This window comes from Amblyomma americanum, chromosome 4, assembly GCF_052857255.1.
Source record: "Amblyomma americanum isolate KBUSLIRL-KWMA chromosome 4, ASM5285725v1, whole genome shotgun sequence".
In the NCBI taxonomy this organism is placed as follows: Eukaryota; Metazoa; Arthropoda; class Arachnida; order Ixodida; family Ixodidae; genus Amblyomma; species Amblyomma americanum.
In genome coordinates, this window is record NC_135500.1 from 114,559,870 (window position 1) to 114,585,137 (window position 25,268).

The 25,268-nt window shown below is 47.1% G+C and overlaps 1 protein-coding gene across 2 annotated transcripts in view; it reads right to left on the bottom strand.

Annotated features, from left to right (window-relative positions):
- Positions 1–10,799: 10,799 nt before the first annotated feature.
- The window catches only part of LOC144128253 (uncharacterized), a 31,762-nt gene continuing 17,293 nt past the window's right edge, over positions 10,800–25,268 (bottom strand). Inside the window, exons 5-9 of one of the 2 annotated variants that reach the window (XM_077661513.1) lie at positions 20,217–20,617; positions 18,783–19,005; positions 16,776–16,965; positions 16,619–16,715; positions 10,800–16,402 (exon numbers count right to left, since the gene is read on the bottom strand). In XM_077661513.1, the coding sequence (XP_077517639.1) occupies positions 16,669–16,715; positions 16,776–16,965; positions 18,783–19,005; positions 20,217–20,617 (861 nt within the window). In that variant the 3' untranslated portion in view covers positions 10,800–16,402; positions 16,619–16,668. The remainder of the gene's footprint in view (positions 16,403–16,618; positions 16,716–16,775; positions 16,966–18,782; positions 19,006–20,216; positions 20,618–25,268) is intronic. The other variant, XM_077661512.1, reaches the window with a different exon arrangement.

The window sequence follows — 25,268 nt, forward strand, 5'->3', positions numbered from 1 at the left end:
GCGGCGCGCTAGGTGAGGGAAGCCGGCAAGTTCAAAGCTTTGCGTTACTTTTGCTTCATTGAGGGGCGGCTGCGTTTTTATGGAGGAAAAACGCTAAAGCGCCCGTGTGCTGTGCGATGTCAGTGCACGTTAAAGATCCCCAGGTGGTCGAAATTATTCCGGAGCCCTCCACTACGGTACCTGTTCTTCCTTTCTTCTTTCATTCCCTCCCTTATCCCTTCCCTTACGGCGCGGTTCAGGTGTCCAACGATATATGAGACAGATACTGCGCCATTTCCTTTCCCCCAAAACCAATTATTATTATTAATTACTTTTGCTTCATTGAGGGGCTTTAATCTCAAAGGGACGCGAGCGCCATCTCTAGGGTTTTAACAGTTCCACGTTAGTTTTCTTTGTTTTATCCACCGTTATCTAAAAACGTTACTCAACGTTTTAGATAAGGGCAGCCGGGTGCAGAGCGGACCCGAAACGGGTGCCGCCTAGGCGGTGGCGCTGCGGTCGCTTTGGGATGGGCGCGTCGTCTGCTACTTCCAGCTTGAGGACCGTCAGCAGACGGTGACTCGCGTGCGTACAGAAACGTGTTGATAACGAATACAAACGAAAGTTGCGCCTTCGTCTCTTTTGTATTAATGAAACAAGACGGCTTAGTAGCATTTATAAGCATAACCTTAGCCGGGCACGTTGAAGACTCGTTGGCAAGCAGCTTATCACATGCGTATTAGATACGCATTCAAGTAAAGCTACCGAGCTCCCAGTATCGATCATTTTACTAATAGAAAATGCCTCAACCACCAGGACGATCGTATTTTCATCACGGCTCATTAAAACGGAAAATGGCTGAAGGAAAAATTAAAAGTGCGTATGCCGCAAGAAAAAAGAAAGAAAAAGCATATAGTGTCCTTTTCAAGTTTTTGCCACGTTTTATTTACAGACACTCAACTTTTAGTGAGCTAATCAATAGAGGGAAGTTCACAGTCTACTTAGCACAGCCGCATATTACACACGGGTGAAAACCCAAACTACGAGGGGGTAAGCGGCACGTCGTGTTTCTCTGATTTTGCCGCGTGGGAACCGCGGAAAGAAGGGCTTTAAGTTTCCGCCAAGATCTACGGACAGAAGCTCAACCCTGAGAATCCTGGCCTCTCGTACCGAGAGCACGCGAAGTTCGCAATACGAAGAGCGCGGCTTGAAGCAGCCGCGCCCGGCGCAGGCGATGTGAGGCGCGAGCCAGCGTAGACCAGTTATGCTGCAAACTGTCCACGTGACGAAACGCAGCCAATGGGCGTAGTGGCGGCGAAGAGAAAACCAGGAAAACTAACGTGGTACTGTCAAAACCCTAGAGATGGCGCTCGCGTCTCTGAAATGAAAGCGGCAACGGTAGTGGGCCCACATCCCGGAGAAGCGTTTGGGTAACACACATGCATTTTGTTTTCAAAATTAGAAGAAAAAAAATCTTTGCAGAGAGAGCGTCCATAGTGGTGTTAGCTCGCCCGGGCCCAGATCGATGTTGGAGCAGCCTCACACTGCCTGGAGAATAAAAAGAGCGTTTGTAGGAGTTCACCTCTAAATCGGCCAACAGCATAAATTGATATATTAAGTTTAAGCCTTTTAATAGCCTTAATATTGTACTTTTAATATCGTCAATAGTTTGCATGATGTGAGCTATTTTTAGTGATTGCTTTTAATTCCTGACACGATCGGTGCGATCCTTCATTAGAAATTTTCGCATTCGAACGATGCTACCTTGCCCAGTGCTGCAGTGATGAGTATACATCATGAAGCACAACGCTGGGGAATGCTGCATCATGAGCAGCACCGTAAACCAGAAGAACGGGGCGCTGAGCGCACTTAAACGAATTGAACGTCGACGCAGGACACGTGTGCACGGGGCTGAGGTGGCCTGACACGACAGGTGACGAGTGCCTTTCAAATTATGTCGCAACGCGCCTAAATCAGCGTCATATGCACATTAGTTCGTGGGCACTCTTGTCGCAGTTCTATTAAACAGCGTGCGCTAACAGGACGTACACAGGAAACTTGGAGACAGAGGAAAGAAGCGCAACTACTTCCAACTTTAATGACAGGAAAGGATGCCAGACGCTCTTTTATATCTACTGGGGTGAGGGTGTGCGAAGTGAATGACAGAGGCAAACAACTTCAAACATCGGCAAACAAAAAAACACGTGGCGTAACAAAGCTCACCATGCAGACCGAAAAGCTGAATGTAACAACAGGTGACTAAAGAGTGACAACGGTTGATATGAAGTGCAAAAACATGAGCGGATAACGGTTGATATGAAGTGCAAAAACATGAGCAGATAACGGTTGATATGAAGTGCAAAAACATGAGCAGAGAAAACGTAAGTAACAACACGAGGCATAGGTAAAAGAAGAAACTTTAAAAGGCACGTAAAGCGGCCTGTAAAAGGCGCATAAAAAACAGTAAAAACGGAACAACATAGGGGAATGCAGAGTAAGAGAATACTTATGTCACAGATGTCAGCACGGTGAACGCCGCATGCAGACGCATCTCTTTGCTGTGTGAGAGAGGGTGCGCAACGTAAGCAACCCCTTATGTAACACCCCCAATCCCGGGGGCCTTTAAGGTAATAAAGTGAAGTAAAGCAGTGCTACAAAAAAAATTAGCTGTGGTTTAGCTTTGGTTAAACCCGGTGAGAAGCGAAAGGTTCCCTTTGCGCCGCTGGTTAGGCGTACCGCCTCAAGAACTTTCTGCTGTTTCTTTGCAGCAGCACTCTTCCGCCGTTTCTCGACGCGTGTCGCACGTTCTTCTTCTGTCTCTTCGGCACGGCGTTTCTTCCTAGCCTCATTGAAACGTTGAAGCTTCGCTTTCCGGCGCGCTATAACGGCAGGATGTTCTTCCTCCTCCATCGCAAAACCGATTCCTACCCCCACCGGCTCGCCGTTGGTATATATATATGCAGGTCTCCATTGACGCCACAGACGGCAGCTGCGCCCCCGTTGTCAAGCAGAGTATCTATCTCCGTGATTGATGTGCTTGTTTACCCAAATTCCTCAGCTCCATGGCCTACGTTACTTTGCTCCACGGTTTGACCTCGAAAGCTTTTCAGGTTCAGAAACGGAACTACACTACCCTCTTGAAAACCTGGCGCAAACTTTCGCTTCAAAATCAAGCCAACCCGACTCAAACTCATATCCACGCGATAAAACAACCATGCCTTATTGAAATAATGTCTAGTTGTCGAAGACGGTCGCAAGACAAACATTCCACCAGCGATCTCGGAACCCCTGCGCAAGCGTAACGTTGGGCGCTAGCAGACGACGCTTGCTCCGATAGATCGATGGATGGATGGGTGGATGGATGGATACGGCTGAACCCTTTAAATCGGGCGGTGGCTCAAGCCACCTAGCCATGTCTTGTGAAATTTTACTCCTGTCTTGCTTTTAGCCACCAATCAGATAACCTTCGCTTGGTTACTTATAACCTCTTATAATCCACTTTCCCTTCACTATCCCTAAACCCCAATGCCTTGGGTAAGTCAGCCCCGCTGCTTTCCACTGTAGGGTGAAGCCTCAACACAGTAGACAGTTTTAGCTGTGCGTACGCAAGTGCTTGCGTACGCAAAGAGCTACGGCGCTGCGTGCGTTACGCTGTCCGCTCCGAAGTATAGTTTTAGCTGACCGTGCCGTAGCGTCCCTCAGGCGCACGTGGCGCCATCTAGTGACAAGAAGTCAAACCACATCAACGCTCGGTTGAAGAAAATTTCATCCGTGATTACTGATAACTACTGTGAGTGCATTGGGAGCCTTTATTGTTCCAAGAAGAAAAACTATGCAAACCGAAGAAAATGCAAGATCTGGCTAAAAGTTAGAAAACTGCTTCGCCAGGTGTCGTTGCTACGAGGAACAAAGGGGGACAAAGCAGACGTAAGTAACTATCGCCCCATAACAGTGACGTCTGTGGTTTACAGGGTGGTGATGCAAATTATAAAGGATAGACTGCAAGCTTGGGTGGAGAACGAGGGGGTGCTAGGGGAACTGCAGAATGGGTTCCGGAAACAAAGGAGGTTGGAGGACAATCTATTTTCATTGACACAGTGTATAGAAATTGCGGAAAAGGAACATAGGCCCTTATTGCTAGCATTTCTGGATATTAGGGGAGCCTATGACAACGTTACTCAGGAGCATTTGTGGGACATATTGGGCACATTGGATGTGGAAAATGGAGTAATTAATCTTTTAAAAGATATATATAGAGGTAACAGAGTGCTCATAAAATGGGAAAAAAATGTATCAGGGCCTGTAGAGATACAGCGGGGGCTTAGACAAGGATGTCCTCTGTCCCCTTTGTTGTTCATGTTGTACCTGCAAGGTTTGGAGGCCAAGCTAGAGGGGAGCGGACTAGGTTTCAACCTATCTTTTTTCAAGCAAGGGGAATTGATTAAACAGACATTACCGGGACTAATATATGCGGACGATATAGTGATAATGGCTGACAACAAGGAAGACCTGCAGAAGTTGTTAGACATATGCAGTACAGAGGGAGATAGATTAGGCTTCAAGTATAGTAAGGAAAAATCTGCAGTCATGACATTTAATGAAGAGGGCGGCGAGCATAGAATACAGGAGTTCGTGCTGAAGGTAGTGAATGAGTACAAGTATCTTGGGGTGTGGATAAATAACAGTGTTGAGTATCTGACAGAGCATGAAAAATATGTAATGAATAAAGCTAGTAGGAATGCAGCTGTCATGAAAAATAGGGCACTGTGGAATTACAATAGGTATGAGGTGGTAAGAGGGATCTGGAAAGGGGTGATGGTCCCTAGCCTGACCTTCGGGAATGCGGTCCTGTGTATGAGGCCAGATGTTCAAGCAAGGCTGGAAATTAGGCAACGGGGAGTAGGGAGGTTAGCTTTGGGAGCACATGGCAATACACCAAATCAGGGGGTACAGGGTGATATGGGATGGGCGTCTTTCGAGTGCAGAGAGGCTAGCAGTAAGATAGCATTTGAGGAACGATTGAGAAGGATGGAGGAAAAGCTGTGGGCTAGGAAAGTTTTCAGATACCTGTATATAAAGAATGTTGACACGAAATGGAGAAAGCGAACTAGAAAATTGACAAGCAAATATCTGGACAGCAGTAAGGGGGCAAATCAGCAATTATCGGTTAAGAAAAAGGTTAAAGGAACAGAGAGAGCTTTGTGGAAAACAGGGATGCTGACGAAATCGGCACTAGAAACATACCGGACCTTTAAACAGGAAATTGTCAAAGAAAATATCTATGATAATTGTAGGGGAAGTTCTTTGTTGTTTGAGGCCAGGACTGGAGTTTTGCGGACTAAGAAGTATAGAGTCAGGTACCAGGAGATAGACACTTTGTGCATTGCGTGCGGAGAGGAGGAGGAAACGGCTGAACACTTGATACTTTTCTGTAAAGGGCTTCACCCTACAGTGGAAGGCAGCGGGGCTGACTTACCCAAGGCATTGGGGTTTAGGGATAGTGAAGGGAAAGTGGATTTTAAGAGGTTAGAAGTAACCAAGCGAGGGTTATCTGATTGGTGGCTAAAAGCAAGACAGGAGTAAAATTTCACAAGACATGGCTAGGTGGCTTGAGCCACCGCCCGATGTAAAGGGTTCAGCCGTATCCATCCATCCATCCACACTGAATATAGTTAGGCCTAGGAGCTTGAAGATCGCCAAATTATCTGAAAAACAGGGGCTAGTTATCGCTTATACCGCTACGTGTGGGCAAGATTAGGCGAAATAAAAGCGAACCGCTACCATTAGAGCGAGCTATTGCGTTGGAGAATCCAGCGGCGACATGTATTTATTCCGAAGCGGGCGAGCAGGGCGCCGCCATCTTGTCATAGTTAGCGTACGCAAGCCACGCAAGCGCCGCAACGCAAACTCCGCTGGCTAGCGTACGCAAGGCTACCGTACGCAAGACGCAAGGCTTGCGTTCTGCGCATGCGCACTACCGTCCCCGCAAACTCCTCGCGTACGCTAACTCTTTGCGTACGCACAGCTAAAACTGTCTAGTGACGCCAACCCTACAGATTTATCCCTAGATCTAGTGATTTTCTCTTTGCTTTAGGGATTTAGCGTCTTTTGGTGAAATCTAGGGATTTTGAGGCCTTATAATTCGTATCTGATTATACTGCCTTTCGAACAGAAAAAAACAATGAAAAATTCTAGTTACTGCTCCTCTATTTTTGGTGTTGTGCCATGCCGATAGATGGCGACACCAGTTCTGCAACGCGAAATAATCGGCTGCTGCACAGAGAGGAGAAACGAAACCATTTGACTTTCAAACTGTTTAATCGTGCATGTCATCACTGGCGCTACGAGTGACTGCTGCTCTACGAAAGAAAAAAGTTGAGTTTTGACTTGTATTGTCTGAATCAACGCGCTACGTTTACACTCACCGCGTACCTTGTCCGTTCAAACGTGCTGCATGTCAGATGGCAACTTCTGGACCGGGAGACTTTGAGGAAGGTGAGCCAAGCAAAAAGAAAGCGAAAGCATACGACCAAAAATATTTGACAAAATGGGATGCGGATCCAAAGTACAGAGGCTGGTTATCAGCCAGTAAAAAAGGGCCCTTGTTCTTTTCCTGCAAAGCATGCAGATCCGATTACAAAGGGGGAAAATCCGAAATCGACCGCCACCTTGCGAGCTCCTAACACAAAAAAAGCGCTGCGAGCTTGCAATAGACCCGCGCGCTGACATCCATGCCTTCAATAAGTGGGCAAACTCAAGTAGACAAATCTGTCAAAGAGGCTGAAATAAGACTTGCGGCGTTTATCACGGAACACAATCTAACCTTTAATGCCATGGGGCATTTAGTTGATGTTGTCAAAGCGTCGTGTGACGACTCGCAGATTGCAAAGAACTTAAGTTGCCGCCGGACGAAGTGCGCTGCCATCATAAAGAGTGTGCTTGGAGAGGAGAGTCGCGAAGAGCTCTGTGAGCTTTTGCGCAAACAGAAGTTCTCCCTTCTAGTCGACGAATCCACTGACAAGGCAACGGTGAAGAATCTGTCCCTCGTAGCCCGAGTAATGAACGTCGACGGCGGCATAATGGATGCGTTTTTGGACTGAGTACCACTCAGTGATGCGACTGCCAGCTCTCTCTACACTATCCCGAAGGCAGTGTTCAGTGCTGCGGAAAATATTCCGCACGACAAAAATTTTATTGGTTTTGCGGCCGACGGAGCGAACGTGATGATGGGTGCACATCATTCCGTCACGTCGCTGCTACAGGCAGAAATTCCAGGCCTCTTCATTATGAAGTGCGTTTGTCGTTCGTTCCATCTGTGCGCCTCGTATGCATGTAAAACACTTCCGAGAGGAGTTGAGCATGTGGCACGCGATGTTTTCAACTACTTTTTGTCGCCGAAGCAGACATCTGCCTTCCAAGAATTCCAGAAGCTTGCAGAGGTGAAACCACACAAGCTGTTGCCCTCAAGCCAAACAAGGTGGCTGTCTCTACAAGTTGTGACACGCTTACTTGAGCAGATGCCTGCCCTGATTTTGTTTTTCAAAAAAGCCGCCACTGACGACCGCCTGCTTGCTGCAGAAGCCATTCTGGAAAAACTGATTGACCCGTCAACGAAACTCTACCTCGAGTTCCTTGAGTATGTCCTGTCTTTTTTCACTAACCTAAATAAGGAAATGCAGTCGGAAGAAACCAGAATCCACTTGCTCCATGAGAAAGTTTCGGCCATGCTGAAATGCATACTTGAATGCTACATCAAGCGGGACTACTTGGAGGCCACAGGGTTGTCCGATGTGCGGTACAAAGACCCAGCCAAGTTCCTGCCATTGGAAGAAATTTACCTCGGAGCAAAGCCAACTGCCGCACTAGCGGTAACACGCAGTCGGCTTAAACGATAATCAGGTTCACAACTTTCGGCTGCGGTGTTTAGAGTTTTTTATTGAAGCAGCTCATCAGATCTACCTGCGGTTCCCCCTAAAAAGTGAACAGATGAAAAACCTTCGAGTCGTAGACCCGGAAGTTGTCGCTTGCGGTCTCCTTTCCTCTGATAGTGAACGAAAACGAAGGGAATGAACTGGACAGGGAATGGCGACTTCTCCGCAACATGGAGCTGAGCGACTAAGCTGACTTGACTGCGAGCCAGTTCTGGCACAAAGTGTCTCAAATGAAAAAAGGAGACGGTTCACAAGAGTACCCCTTGCTGTCAAGTTTTATGAAGAACCTTTTGTGCCTGCCACACTCCAGCGCCGCTGTCGAACGCGTGTTTTCGGAAGTCAACTTGCTGAAAACAAAGCAGAGAAACAGATTGTCAACAGAAGCGTTGTGCGGTTTGCTGCACGCAAAAAAAAGAGCCTTGATGGACAGCTGCTGTTACAAGTTCAAGATCACTCCTTCTCATTTGAAGAGGATGAACAAAGATATGTACGATGATTAAGACTTTAAGATTGTGTGCAGCATCGACACTGCACGCGCGTTTACGTTATTTCTGAATACAGTATCATTTCCATCGTACGTGTTTTTATGTTATCGAAGAAAGTGCTTCGATCTGTGAAGGTTTTTTTTTTTTTAAAGAAAAGCATTCTCCACGTTTGCCAGACCGCTTCGTTTCAACGTGCTATTCAATTCCATAACAACATATATATTCTCAGTTTTAAGGAACCAACTCTACGTATGAATCACTGCTATATAACTAGCAAGACTACATTTTTGAGGATGTCAAGTTCTCGTGATGTCATTTCTTAGTCGCTCCAACTACTGTTTGACGATCTTTGATTGAAACTTTGATAAATAAAGTACTGGGCGGTGAGTACACGCCATTTCACCGCTTCTGAGTGTTCTGTTTGAGGCGGGAAGGGGACTTTCACGAAGTTAAACGTGTTTGTCTTTCTGTCTGCATCTTAAAAAGACTGTTAATGTTGTCTGAACAAAATACTTTGATGAGTTAAGGGGGCTTATTAGCAAACAATGCAAGCTCTTTCAACTTGGGATCAACTCCATTCTATTTACAAAGGGCTGCAAGGGTTCTTTGCGCATAAAGATGAGCCTGCTGAAGGAGCAGCTCAAAAGGCGGTGCAGTGAAACTGGAGTCGTTTGCTCGAATTTTACTTCAGATAGAGGGGGAGTCAGGAGAGCGTCGTTGCTGACTCCCCCTTTATCTGGTGGTGCCTTCTGTGGACCTTCTATGCATGGCAACTCTACAAAAAATTAAGAAAAAAAGCTACAGTTGCGGCTAACACACATTTATTTATCTCTGATAAAGTGTACAAGACATGGAATAAAGCGTGAACTGCGTTGAGACTTTGTCAAAGCTGTAATCGCCACATTAACAAGAACAGAACTAAAAGCTAGGGATTTTTCTTCAATCTAAGGATTTTTGGGGTTCATTTTAGGGATAAAACGTTGACCTGAGTTGGCATCACTGGCGGCACCCACGGCGCGAGCGCGGACGCGGAACTTGCAACACGGCCGTCCGTCTCGAGACTCGTGCAGCTCGAGGGGAGCGCGCCCCCCTTCAAGACCGGCTGTGTATGCTATAGCATGCCAAAGCCCCGCAGCCACGGCTTCCCACACCATGTTTCGGTATGGCCTTGGTCCAGTTGCACCGGCCTCGCGTCAAGCAGTAACCAGGCGAAGCGTCAAAAGATGTTGGAGATTGCCAGAAAGCGGGAACGCAGTCGCCGCGCCAACGCGACTCCGGAAGAACATCAACAACGCTTGGAAACCAATGCCGCTGCAATGGGCAACACAATGGCCAACGAAACCCCCGAAGAACGTGCCGCACGTCTAGCAAGATATTTGGCAGCCGGCCATAAACGCAAGCCCGAAGAACGACGGACGGCCACCAGCATCTTGAACCGGGAGTGTTCGTACTGGCCAACAAAAGGTGTTTGCAGTGGTTTTTAAAATAGCCAGGCTTGCTAGCGCATTTAAACCTTGTTCTTGCAGAGCAAGAACCACAATTACGACTGCACATTTTTCTGTTTGTGTGACGCAGAAGGACCACACACAGGTCGCTCAAATCGCGCTCACCACGTGCCATTTCTAAGGAGGCGCAAATAATTTGCATCCATCCATACTCTCGCCCTGCTTGGCCTGCTGCTGCAGTTGTAAAAAGTACAGACGCCGTCTCTGTCAAATAAGGGAGTAATTACTCAAGATGGATGGATGGATGCATGGATGGATGGATGGGTACGGCTGAACCCTTTACATCGGGCGGTGGCTCAAGCCACCTAGCCATGTCTTGTGAAATTTTACTCCTGTCTTGCTTTTAGCCACCAATCAGATAACCTTCGCTTGGTTACTTCTAACCTCTTAAAATCCACTTTCCCTTCACTATCCCTAAACCCCAATGCCTTGGGTAAGTCAGCCCCGCTGCTTTCCACTGTAGGGTGAAGCCTCAACTCAATAGTCAACCACAGCGCCGCGGTGGGTGTAAGCGCGGCGGGCCGGCTCCTCCCCATGAGTGCGCCGAGGCTTTTCACTCAGGCAGAAATTCCATATTGCGGGCAGGTCCGTTCGATACGCACTGCACTCCCTGCCCCAGTTTTGTAGAGTTCCGTGGCGGTGCCGCAAGCGTGCAGCGCCAGTTCCAGCAGTGCAAGTGCTGCTTAGCACTGGCTGCTTCCAAAACGCCTGGACGCGTCTGCTAGCCTTGGCGTCGCCACCAAATTGCAGCCCGCAGCGTGGCGCCCAAATCAACGGCCGCCAACATTCCGAATCGCGTGAAGCATTTTCAAATAGCACATCGCAGGGAGGTGTTGCAATGAATCAGCCTCGATGCAACCTCGCGGCCGCTAAGCGAAACGTACGACTGAGGTGTGTGCGCGCGCGCGCCGGCTTGCATGTTAACAACGTGCATCATGCGCTGCATGCACGTCGTGAGGAGCAAAACCGCAAAACAGGAGGGGCTGAGGCAGGCGACAACACAGGGCGGTACTGACAACTGAACATTTATTGAAAAAACAGCATGGATCAGTCGCGCGTGTAATCTGGCAAGCAATCTTAAAATGAAGATGACGCATGAGAAAACAGTTCAATGGCAACCATGACGAAAACAATCGGTACGGCGAAGGGAAGGAAACCGAGCGAGGATGACACAACTAACCTGCGTGAAACCAAACAGAAACAGCCTAGTGAAACGATAGAAACGCCAATTCCTTCTGAAAAATAGCCACAGAAGGCGCGCTGACACACTTATCTGGCTCCGATCCCAGGATGGCAACAGCTTCGACAATTTCCCTTTCCAACTGCCCCTTTCTTGTTCCTATGATCTCTGTGCAATTCAGCTTAGGATAGCATTCTTTACAACTGCGACAGTGAATGGGCAGGGCAGGTCCTCATCAAGGAATGCACATGCTCTTGCAAACGAATGTGTAAGCATCTGCCAGTTTAGCCGATATAAAATCGACCACAGCTGAGGGGAATCTTATAAACCACCCCAGTTGCACATATGACACATACTTCTTCGAATGCCTCATGCCACAAACTACAGGCGTTGAAGTCTGCTTCCCCACCAAATTGAAGAGTTTTGAAAGCTTGCAGGGCGCAGACATGACCACGTCAATGCCTTTGCCCGAGATCTTAAGATTGTGGGAAATATTATGAAGATATGGTAAGACTACATACTTATTTCGGCAAGGTGGCTCATGGGAAAAGGTCTTTTTTCACCGTCTGGCAAAGCTTGTTGAGCAGCGACTCTGCCACAGATCTTAACAGTGAGCTCGGAAAGCCCGCCTTTTCGAGTCGCTCAAGTTGAAGTTGAAAACTGAGCTGCGCTTTGTGATGGCACAATTTCTAAAGCGCAGACCTAGAACATGAAGATGCCAAGGCCCGTTTTACAAGCTTTGAATGGGATGAGTCGAATGGTAGTAAAGCTTTCTCCGATCTCGGCTGAAAAGCCCAGCAAATATAGTCATGCTGATTAAAATCTAACTTCAAAGTCTAAAAACTGGATGTATCCATCTTGCGGAAGCTCAAGAGTAAAATTGAGAGAAGGTATAGAGAACACAGCCAAAAGCTCATCTGCCACGTCAGCTGTTACATCATTAGGTGAAAGCTTTAAAATGATAACAAAATCATCTACATATCTAGAAACACTAGAAATGAAGGCATGGGTCAACTTGTGTTTGAGCACTCGATCTAAATTGGCCAGAAAGATTTCGCACAGCAGTGGTGCTAGGCTGGAGCCAATACAGATTCCTTTCCTTTCAACATATAATTTACCATCAAAGACAATGGTTGAATTTAAATAGAACCTGAGCAGCTCCAAAAAAGAATCCACAGACACACCACAAGAGTTCTGGAAGTCGACCACGTCGCCAGCTTCGATGAGTTCCTTTACAGCACTGAAAAGTTCTCCATGGGGAACAGAATAAAATAATTTTTCGACACCGACGGAGACCGCACAATTAGCACCAGGGACGGCTTTTTTTAGCCCTTCAACCAAATGGGTATTCCGTCAATTTTGAATTGTCTTCAGGCTTTAGGTTTTTCAGATGGGTTTGCAGAAACCTGCTGACTTTGCCCTGCCAGCTTCCTCTCTCTGTTACAATGCACGTGTTTACTTTTTAGTTAACATAACCGGCTTCGAGTACTAATATAGCTTTATTAGGGTCCGTAGAGGGCACGATGGTCCAGAGATGCAAGGTGCCGGCGAGGGCTGCCGTCCCCACCTCAAAAAAAAAAAAGCCGGCTGGCAGTTTAGCATTGCTGAGCACGGAATATTGCGAGAAATCACGTTCTTTTTGCTGGTGGCACCACCGCCACCACATACCTCAAAGCGTCATTGAGGTGTCCACTGACCCAGGGAGCCAGTTATGCGCCTTTCCTTTCCTCAAAATCAGTGGAGTCTAAACCTTGAAACCAAAGACGCATAACTGCCTTAGGAAAGAAAGAAAAACTTTATTGTACTGTAGTGCTTCTTTTTTCTGCTGTTTTGGGGCATCTTAAGAGATGTTCTCTCCTTGGTTGTATCGCCAGGAGTCAGCATTCGTACATCAGAAACGCAGGCGAAGATACCATCCTACTCAAGTGGAAGGCATCTATTGCTTAACAATGCAGCACACTGTGTGTATTTAACTGTGAGCATGAGGCACTATGCAGGGTTTGTAACTGGGTGGTAATCGCCTTTCGCTAAGGGATATTTTGGAGCGTTCTCTCATCGACTGTCAAATTTGCTCCTCTGTATCGCCCCATGATCAGCTAGGCTCCTGGTGACGTACTCCCGCATCTGGAACTTGTTAAATGGGGGGGAGAGGGGCGGAGAGCCGTGTGCTCCCTGAAATTCGCGCGTATTTACGCTAGTGAATGATGACTACAAACCCACCACAGTAGCTAGCCACAATGCAATGAGTTGAGGCCCCCAAATTTAGAAAGCAAATCGCATAAATTGTTTTACAGCAGCACAAGGGACAAAGGACGAGACAAGTGCACAGACACGGCAGTGTCTGTGCACTTGTCTTGTTTTTTGTCTTTTGCGCTGCTCTAAACCAATGTCACACCAACTTGCCCAAGCTTCTACAGAAATCGCACAAACATTCAGGTCATCCCAATATGTCCGATTCACCAAAGAGGGCCTTTTAAGCTGCTTCAACAGCACCCACAGCAATGTCACCAATATCTTATATTGATCAGAACAATCCTTAGCCAGGCCTCCCACTATTGTACATCATCGCGAGATCATCAAGTCTGCCTCAGACCACCCACATCCAACAGGAGCCAGCTGGTCTTCCACCGCTGCACTTTATCCGGGGACCTCAGGGACCTGTATCACCACTAAAGGCTCATGTCATCATGCAGCGGTGTGGCCCACTGTTTCATGCAGACACCACCCTGTTGAAGTCGACTTTGTCACCAAACAAACAGACCCCACTTTCAAACCATCCTTACACCGAGATGGTAGCCAACTGAGAAGCCAAGCCACCTGCTCTCCTTAGGGCACCAGCAGTCCACCAGAAAGAAGTGCGTGCCTATTACAGATAGCAACAAGAAAGTACTACTACACAAAACATGCAACCAGTTGGCGTTTGGCGAACCAGCAGCCACAGTAAAACGACTGTCAAGAGCGTTCCGTCTTACTGGCACAGCCAAGGTTGTCCGTTGGAAATACATAACCTGGATCAAATGCTTTTCTGGCTTTGATTTGGACTGTACATGGACATGACTGACGTACGGACATCATGGGGCTACATACCCATCACCCGTCACTTCATTCGGCAGGGGTCACTCATAATGAATGAAGCAAGAAGAGGTAGACCTCAACTCCACATCACATGTACACCCTTCAGTTAGCATGAGGAGTTTTGCACGCAGTGTCAGTTGGTGACAACAGAGCGAACTGCATTGTACAGCATCTCCGGCTCTCACCAAGGAAAAAGGAAGGCATCTTTAGCAGTTTCATTCTTTGAGGAGCTGAGGGCATCACATTCTTCACAGATGCCTGTTCTTCAGTTGCATTTCTGAACTGATTTTTTTTAATAATATCTTTGCCCTTTCTGACCACGTCTTCTCTTTTGCACAGCTTCCCTTGTTAATGTTTTTTCATTTTTTATACCTCTTGGTTTTTAGGTGTTTTTATCTTTTTAATGTTTTACCCCATGTTGGGACATCTGATGTCTCGCATCTGGCCAGTATCCTCTTTCCACGGTTTTCCTCTCTGCTTTTTGTCTAGATATGTTCTTGCATGCTCTGATAAGTTGTTAGTCAGTGCTGTGTCGTGTGTTGTTTCTTGTCATTTTCGTGTCGGATGCCACACGCTTTGCTCTTTACTAAAGTTTTAGAGACAGTCATAACTACCCGATCTACGCATTGAGCTTGTTCACTCGAAAGGTCCATGCTTGATCAAGGGCGCTTTCAAGGCAGCATGACTTTATATCAGTGACTCATAAAAGGACAAGACAGACATCACGTTGATACATCTTCATCCTCAGCACTACTTCACTACTATGGGGAAAAAACCAAGTCTGTGCCTCAACCGTTAGACATATGGGCTTGAGTGGACGTCGATACAGGATTCAGATGTGGATGTTCTACTCGCATATAAAATACTGTCACTTACTCTGGGGAACGACAACCCTAAGTAACATGCATTATATATATAGACTGCAGAAAAAATGCTAAAATATATTTCTAGCATTTCTTATGACCATCTGTCCTTTCTGCTCTTTCAGAAACATAACATAATGGCCATAATAAAATATGTATGCTTACCACTTAGCTTTAGCCTATGAAAAGGAAATCAAAAACAATGTCGATTTTTCGAGCTAACTAGCTTCCCTAAAGAGAAAAGTTGTGCATTATCCCGCTTGTAACCCACACATATGGAACAAAGTGCTATGTCGCACAAATTGTGGCAAACAGATGGTACGGTATCACCTTCCAAACATGTTGGATTTACTGAATAAACTTGGCCTCCAGATTAGTTTCATATGGAACTGAACCTGTTTCTTTATATGGTCTTGATATGTTTCTGCTAGGAAATGTTTTGTTTGTTTTATTTGCCGTGATCATGATTTTTCTTTCTTTTCTCTTTCTGTAAAACCTCCATTTGGTTATCTAATAAGCGGCATTGTATTGTTGCATTTCCTTATTTACCGAGTGCGAAAGTTTGACACGTGTTCAAAGCTTTCGGCTTTCACCTTGTCTCATTTCTTTACTGCTAGTGGGAACAAAAGCAGTTCTTTTTTGTTTGTTCCCCCCCCCCCCCCCCCCCCCCCCCCCCCCATAAACTGACCTCGCATTTTTGACCAACCAAATTTCTGCGCATGTTTCTTGCAAACGTGTCATTTTTGATTCTGTGAATCCTGAACTGACAACCCATGATTATAATGCATCGAGTGCACTTTTGTTTTCAGTGGACGTGTAGCGGCGCTGGTATCGCCAGCAGCGCTGATGACGAATGAAGACGAAGCTTGAAGTGCGACGTCCCTCGTGCAGAAAAAAACAGTCTCAACAACCGGCCTGGCCAGCAGCATCGACAGCCCGCTCCACTGGCTCACTAGCCGGGGCTATCGGGCCTCCTTCAATAAATGTGGATCGTCTTTCACAGACGCTACACTGTACTGCTGATGCCTTTTTCACTTTGGTTTTTTTTTGTTTCTGGAGTGGGGAGGGGGGAGCCTCGTCAAGTCGATTGCCCGGCTTTTTCTCCCTACCTCTCCCATCACTATGATGGAAAATAAAGGTATTATTATTATTTGGATCTAGCCTTACGCAGCACATTCTTCCGTTGCCATGTGGTAGGTGGTCCCAGACAAGGGAGTGTGGTGGCATCTATTTGAGATGTAGACAGTGCAGCCCCTGATCACCACAGATCATAGTCCACTGGTAACAGGAAGCATCTCTGTGACTGTCTTACTTTCTCGTCCTTGGGAATACAGCTACCAAGTTCCTTGAGGAGCATTCACCCTGCCGCCAGCACAACTGAGCACTGAAATGAGAAAATATCAGGTTACAGTCATAAATAACAGTGCTGTGGAACCAAATTGCTCACACCCAAGTGACCAACACAATGCTTATTGCAAGGTCAGCACTGACCCATTGACCGCTGTGTCACTTATGTCAGTGTACAGCAGCTGCAACACCAGCAAGGACACGGCCATAGCCATGCACAGTTGGAAAAGGTAACATGCAACGCAATGCTTACCATGAAACATGGGGTGCAGACTGGGCAGCCAGAGATGTTGAGTGCACGCTTTATGTCTGTGTTTCTGTTGAGACTATAATTCTCGCCGTTTGTGTCACTGGAAGCAGAGAACACGAGCATTTAGATTCCTTGCAAAGGAAGGCACCACTTCACTCACCTCTGTCTGCCTGTGCACAGACTTCTGTCTGTGTGGATACTGATGGATAGCTTCTGATGTGTGGTGAAGAGGTGCTGGTGCCTGTGCTTTTTGTGGTGCGCTTTTTGCACAAGTATCGTCTCTTCTTTCGGGTTGAAATGCCGCCGACAGCAGGTGCAGCTTCTGGTCTTGTGCTGGGAACACTGAACTCCTGCGGAGAAGGTGAAGACTCTTCTGTTGCCAGTGCAAAATTCTTCACCCACTCTGTTTTCCTCATTCACATATTCCACAACATATGCGGCACACACAGATGTGTTGAGAACAATGTGCAGACCCATGTAGAGTTTAGCCCACAGGGCAGCCAAGAATAAAACAGGGAACATGATGGTAAGGCATGGGGCATCAGCTCTGGGCATGGCATTGTACTCTGCTTCATTTTTTACAGTGTGACGCTCCCCAAATTGCACTGCGGAATCATGGCGATTTCAAGCTACTGTTGCATGTCATGTTTCTTTGCACACAGCCTTTCATTCTGAACTTCCTGAGCCTCATTTTCTGGGTTGGTAAAAGGCATGATCACAAGGCCTCATCAATTGGTATGAAGGGAGCATTGAACCTGTATTGTGTGCTGTTATGCTTGTAGTAGGTGTGCATATTCTGATGGGTCTGAGTGTGGGGCCTGTGCAGGAGCTAGTGTCAAGAGAGAAGACCATGATGAGGAAAGGACTTCGTTGGGAGCACTCCCATACCAGAAAAGGATATGTCCATGCCCGTTACCTTGATGCTGACCCAAAAACCACTTGAAGTATGTTAAGCCCTGAGCAAGGAGACCTGGTGATTGTGGAGAATGTTTAGAACTGTCCTACCAAGGAGTCACTAGAGCAGTCTGAGGAAATGCAGCCAATGTACCACGGAACTGAACAATTTGAGAAAGTCTGTAGGCTTACTAATTTGCCAACTCATGGCAAACAAGTAGTTTACAATGGACCCTGTACTGCACTGTGTTTGGAATGCCATATGTCATACCCATATCCGCTCAACTGCCTCTTGCACGAAGTCCTTGTCAAGCTGCCGCTGTTTAGTGAGATTCTGCGCCGATGGGGCATCACAGGATGTCACCGACACATTGCTGGCAAGGTAACATCGAAGCAGCTTCACAGCCACATACAGAACACAAAGTGGAGCGACTTCCCAGCTGTCAGAACCCCAGATCTCACTCAGAGCATGAATGAAGGGTGTTAGCTTTGCCAACAGATCTACTTGCCATGGTTCTTTCCTCTAGAGAGATTTCTATAGATATACATCCACGAAAACAACTATTTCTCTGCGTACTAATCAAATGCATTTTATATGGACCAGGTGCTATGACTAAGAATTTGTATTTGTCCCACATAAGAGAACTGACTAAGAGTCATTGCAATGCAGCCACTTGCATGTGATCATGGGTGGTCATCGCATTCGGGAAATGCTTCGATTTCTCCAGTTTCCTCGTCATCAACATCCGGTGGTGGCGTTTCATGATACTTGAAGCTCTGGTGTTAGTTTTAAATTAACTTATAATGCTTTCACAGTGTACTCTTACTGGGAAGCTGCAACCATAGACGCAACTGGCAACTGCGACATCAGCGATGTGCAGGCCATGCAAAGCATACAACGTGACTAGCGATCGTGACGTTGGCAATGTGTTAGTAGCATTTAGTGCTCGAGGGTATGGATGCAGCTAGTGCGTTCGTGTCATCTGTAGTGCCACGGGAGAGTGTGTGGAGTATCCAAAATTCTGCACATTGTACACAATACACTCCGGCCAAGGAATATTGTGAATTCACCCCAGGCACAGGAATGCTAAGCGTGAATCAAGGTCACGTTGCACACCCGAAAAGTCTCAATTTCTTCAAAACTGCCGCTGGCTGTCTGGTACATACAGACAAGCATTAACATGGTTTGTTTAGACAAACTTTCAACAAGTCCTACAAAAGATGTTCACATATGAGATGCAGATAATGTGCACAGCAATGATGAGCCACCAACCTTGCATGGCTGGGTCATCGCTTTCTTCTTCACCACCATCACGTCTCGCCCTGTCACCGCTGCCAACGCTGCATCATCCTTGACAGCCTCTGCCCCCTTGTAGGGGAGGTTGGTGACGTGCACCGCAGGGCAGCGGCGCATCTTCTCCCCATCCGCTGTCTGCAGGTCCATCTCAAACTTGTCCTCCAGGTTGTGCAGCCTGCCGCCGTTCCTATTCGCCATGCTGGGTGAAGCGACAGCTCAGTGATAACTGCTGATCTATGCTACATGTTTAAATGAGAAAAATGTCAACAAAAACAAGGCTACATCACACATGCTGCACAGTACAGCAGCTAACCTACCCCTCCTCCTCTCCTGCTCCTTCACACACTTTCACTGTGAGGATGTTTTTGTCAGTGGTGTGGATTTCGGGTTATGCACCATTAACAGCTATTGCTGTAAAATGGGCAACAGTTGCCGTTCATGTCGGCAGCATCAAAGCTGTGGTGCATTCAACATAATACCACAGATGCTGCTGTGGCGCAACATTGACTGCCCGATAGGTACCCATTAATTTTATTGAGGTTACCCGGTTTCCAATGGCCAGGTGCTCACATTCGTTGGAGTGAAATCCTTCCCTTTTTTTCGGGAAGACAACTGCAAGTCATTCTTTGGAACCATAACACAACAGTTTTATCAAAGTGCCGCACGCACTGATGTGCGTCATTTGGTGCAAATATCACATCGGGTGCCTTCACTCAAGGCTGCATGCACTGGAACCACCTCCTTGCTGCACATTTCCTACAGTTACTCGATCGGCACTATGTTCACAGTTGTGAAGCAGCTTCGAAATCTACAGCTGAAGCAACTTTTCTGACTGAAAATTTTTTGAACTTTTGAGCAACGCCTGTAGAGTCTGAATAGTATTTGGTTGCTGTCTGTATCTGATAGGTGATTTCTTTCATTGTCTAAATTAATGGAATGTTTTAATGCATCCTCGAACTCTAAAATACTTCAAAAATATTTGAGGTTTTAAAATGTTGTCATTCACTTTAAAGTGCAAATACTGACTTATTTTCATCGGTATTCGAAATGGTCAAATATTCACACAGCTGCAGACATTCAATATGTCAAATGATCCAGTACTTGGGAGTCCAAAATACATGCAAGCCCTTCCTATACTTTTGCACACTACATTCCAGGGGGCATTTCAGATATTCAATGCAGGCAATGATTGGAAATATCCCAGTTCAATATAAACAGGTTCAACTTATTCTACGGGGAGCAGGAAGGGAACATAAGCGGGCAATGAACAACAATGAACAACACAGCACATGTACGACCAATCAGTGGGCAAGGAATTTCACATCTAAGATAATGTATATTGCATTTCACTGAATTTGATGAGTTCTAAGCAACACACAGCATCTTGGCCCTGAAAGCTAGAAAGCTCACTTTGCGAGGCTGGAGTTAGGGCTGGCATGGATCTCGAGCACTTGGACAACGGTGGCCGACTGGCTGTTGGAGTGCACCCGCACCGAGATGTTGGCATACTTGGACTGCTCCAGCGGGTTCCACGTCGAGAAGGAGGAGCTGTTGCGGTAGAGCAGGGTCTCTTTACCAGCCTGGATCATCTCAAAGCGCTGCAGCACGGTCTGCCCCTCAATGCGCCAGATGGGCGGCCTTGGGTGGTGCACATCTGCCACCGCAATGATGTAGTCGCCTGGCCGCAGCTCAGCCGGATCACTCATGTCCTCCTCCGTCGTCGTCACCACCACGGGCACGGGTGTCCGCCACACGTCGGTAACAGGGACAGGCCGGCGAGTGTAGTCCCGCTTGACCATGGTGGAACCACTCTGCATGCCGTGTTGCCGGCATGGCAGGCACACCATGCAGGCACACCATGCAGTCACACGGGGTACAAACATACAGGTCCACAAAACATAATTGCTGCAATTGCACACTGGAAATTCAAGGAAAAATTTTTGCAACAAAAACACTGAAATAAATGGCAGCCATCAGCCCACCACATCACTAAAAGCAGGCGGCACACCAGCTTTTGTTTACTACTACAAAGAAGTCAGCTGCAAAGGCAAAGCTCTGAAGCTTGACAAAGAAAAGGCCTTTTAAGAAAAAAAAAAAAAAGAGAGAGATGGCTTTTGCGGATAAGTAATACCACTGTTGGCAGATGTCAGAAAAGATGTGAATCATGTTAGCCAGTAGACCGGTTAAGTAAATTCTATTACTTAGCTTTTAACTATTATAGGTAGGAACCCGACAACAATCACTGACATGTAGTGGATCTGTTTTTAGAATTTCTAAAAAGCAATTACTGTTGGTGCTGCTGTGGTTCAACTGATTTTGCCCATTTCCTGTGCTAAAATACAATTCGGACCAATTTTTGCAGCATTAAAATTTCCAATTCGTAGCACTCTGGAGCAGACGAGCATCGATTTAGGTGCAGCCTGGAGCACTCATATTTCCAATCTGGAGCAACCTGGAGCATTAAGACGTCGATTTAGAAGCACTCTGGAGCACGCAGCTTTTATTTCCAAATGTCTTAGGTTGACAAACAATGTGTGATGTAAAGGTGCACTACAAAATTAAATTTGTCATTAACGGCACGGAGTCACACTTGACAGGTCTTCAATTCTAAGTTTTCTGCTGTAAAACTGAAAAGGTGGCGCCTTTGAAAAATGCGCCACACTTTGTTTACTTGAAGAGCAGATACTTTGCATATTATATTCGTGAGCACAGCAGCTCAAATGTGGCTCTCCACTTTGTTTTTTTGTACAATGCTTTTCCATTTGTGTCATGTTTTCTTGCACACGAGTGCTTGCCTTGCTCAGAAGCAATTAATCAGACTCAGTCACTTCTATACTCTTGCAAACCTGGCCAGTCTTGATCAGTTTCTGTGCTGGCTGTGGCCTCGTCTTTGACAGTTCAGCCTAGAGTGCACACAAAGCCTACGCTAACTCTGCATTATGTATAGAGCTTCACTCTTTTTTAAACAAATGGTGAAGGGCCGCGGTGACCATGTTGCACAATTGAAATGAACAGCAAAGTGTGAGTGCAGCAACTCCAAGCAGTTACACCCATTTAAAATGAACACTGGCCTAGTACAAATGAGGTTGACACGGTAGTAAAAGTTGTAAGTGTAACGTAAAGTGCGCAGTTTAATGTCCTGAAGCAACACATATGCTGTGAATGAAGGACACTGTCGTGGAGGGCTCTGGATTAATTTTGACCCTGACGTCACACAGCACACGGGAATTTTTGTATATCATCTCCATCGCAACATGATCGCGGCAGCCAGGTTCGAACTTGCGACCTTGGAATCAGCAGCTAAAAGCCAAAGCCACTGAACCACTGTGGCGGGTCCCAGTTAAAATGTGCATTACAGCTACAGCACTGAGTCTCAGATAGAGTGAACGTCCGCGGACAAGTTGCTCGGTTTCAACAGAGACGCAGGTGCCAGAGGCCCACGTGCGGGTATGCACCGCGCAGCCGCGGTCTTCACTGCGAGCGCACAGGAGTGTCAAAAATTTTCCGCGCACAATGTGGAAATCATGGACATCACAAATATACAACAGACAGCAGGAAAAAAAAATGGAGGGGACACTTAAGCTCAACTTAAGGGCATGACACAATAGCATTAATGAGTTAATGCCCATACACTCATGCAGAATTATTAATTGCCGACTTTACATTCTAGATCCCTGGGAGTCCTCATACCTCTCCTGGCACAGCATTGCAGCGGTTAAGCAATGTTCCATTGCTTTGCAATGGCAGCTGCCACCGGTGGGACCTGTGCTACCCAGGTTGCTCTTCTTGAGCAACGTCTCATGAACAATCATTAATTGAAGTGCCACCCGTCAAGGTGGTCAGTTTGCTCACAATCTGGTGGGCAGACTGTGATGACGCCACAAGGTCGCATGACCCAGGTGGTCCACCTAGGTTGCCGGTTGCTCTGGCTACGCGGCTTCCAATGTTTGCCTTGCCGATGTTATCGCCGGACAATATTTTTCCGACATGGGGGTACCAATGCTCTCGCGTCAAAATTAGCAAACGATTATGCTTCTTGGTTATGCAATTTTTGAGAGCAGCTGCTGCAGTACTTGAACCGTAGCCGACTGCATATGAAACATGCAGTGCCAAACGAAGGCTGCTCTGGGTTTCGACTTGGAGCAGCACGTACCACTATGCTGTCAATGAGCCGCACCTCGTTCGAACGACCAGCGCACTCCTCTCCACTACTCACGCTGCTGCCCTCTTTCTTCGCTTTCCTTCTCACGCCCTCTTAGCTGTCGCTGTAAGCGGAGAGAGCCAGCGGCACAGTGGCTAAAGTGTAGTCAGCACACTTTACTCTGCGCATGTTCCATAATTACCATAGTGGCGCCATCTCTCGAGAGCAATGCATTACTTATCGGTGAAGTCATCGGCAAGCAGACAACAGCGCGTGCTACTCTACTCCTCACGCTGCTGCCCACAGAAGAAGGATCTGCTGCTGTTCACTCCTTCTCCACTTTCCCCCTCAGCATTCTCTTCACTACTGCCGTCTTTCGTCCTCCACTGCGCTCGGCGTTTGCTCTCTTTTATCATCCGATGCACTCGTTCGCTTGGTTACGCCAAGGCTGGCGCCGAGGTGCACCGCTCAACGCAGGAACGGGCACCCAAGAGCTGCACTTTAAAATCTTCCAAGCAGCTTGTAAAGCTGCCATTTCGCAAACACTTCGAGCTAGATCAATTGGTGGGGAGTTCGATGACATTGCTGGCGAGTGAAACCAGATTTAATAGCGGTGCCATTTGGGAACTGAGAAACTTGGTAATATCGAGGAATTGATAGCTATTGGCTGTCGACTGCTACTGGCCTAAATCTCCCATTTTCACTACCTTAGGCCCGTACCATTTTTCACAACTTTTGCCCTTCACAATTTCTTCACCCAAGAACATTTTTGCCTAAATGCAAATTGGCACAAGGGGAGGTCACAAACGCACCAAATCCTGGACCACTTTAGTAACAGTTCTAGAGTTCTTACTTCCCAAACTGCATTCAAAACATCAACTAGGCTTTATGCTTTTCAACACAGTACAATCTGTGCTTTAACTCTTTCCTTACCGCCAGTAAAAAAAAAAAAAAAAGGCAGGTTGGGGTGGTAGCTGTAAGGGATCGGTGGATGCCCGCGGCATTGTTAGGACCATGCGTCCTTTTGTTGCCGTCCCGAACCCACTGAAACAGCGAACTCCTCGTTCACCCCCGTCATGCGTGTCGACAAGATGTGCACAAGGCGAGGCAGGCAGACGTTGACTAGCCAAGGCCGCGACAGAGTTAGAGGGAAAGATGGGTGAACATTTTCAAGGAACCGCCCAAGGTCCCGTTTGCGGGGACAATGCGGCTGCGCGCCGAGACGCGGGGAGGGTCGCACGGTTTGCTAATTGCCCTCCATAGAGTTGCTTCGCACCAGAGGCACCACAAGTGGTGGGAGCCCTTGCCCCGCCGAAGCCACCATACGCCAACCGCCCCCTCGTCCTGACATAGCAAACATCATGCGGCTTGGAAGGTCAGCAGAGCCTTTCAAGGGTGAACACCGCCAGACAAGATGGGTCCAGGCGCTCGCTATTGACTGGAAGCAATTAAGCATGGTGTACGATCAGCAAGGACGCGGATAGCGGGCCCTGCGACTCCAACGCCCGAGGACGTTGTATGTCAACAGCTCTCGGGAAAGGGGCCGGCATAACGAAAAGCAGCCGGACAAAAAGGGAGCCGCTACACGTTCAAAGACAGCAAAGGCATGGTTTGTGCCACTTCCCGGATTTCGGGGGAAGCCTGTCAACAGACGTCGTGAAGACGAGTAGCGAAGAAACGCGGTTCAGCACTTCTGTTTGTTACTTGCAGTGGTAGCGGCTCGTTTGAGGCGATAATTGCCCCAATGGTGGGAGCCACCACGGCCACGAGTCTTCAGGAAGCTGGCGACACACGTGGGAATGTTTTTGATGTCTTTTCATGTGTTTTCCTTTTTATTTCGTAGGGGAAAGAGTTTGCGTATTATTGTGGAGGTATTGGGCATGGCACGTAACTTAGTGGGCCAATTATTTCGGGGTCCATTCCCGGAATGCCAATTTTTTAAAAGCAATTTTGGTGTTCTTTTCGCACTGTGTATTTTAGGGAGAGGGTTTGGAACCTTGCGGAAATTGGAAGACATGGCATGCAGCTTGTAAACCAATCATGTGTTAGATTGTTGTGAGTGGGTGATGCCAAATGTGGGCCAGGCTCCTAGGTCTTTAAACCAGGCCCCGGAGCCTGGAAAATTGTTCTGAGCTAGATTTAGATCCATTGCATCATTGGCGATGCCATGCAGGGAAGATGCTCTCTTAGCCAGTTCCATGTAATTGTGCTCACCGTTTATTCTGTTGTAAATATGTAAATTCCTGCATAAAGCTTCAGTTCACCTTCCCTTAAGTGTTGCCTGATCTCATCTGTTATACCGTCTTGGACGGTGAAGCACC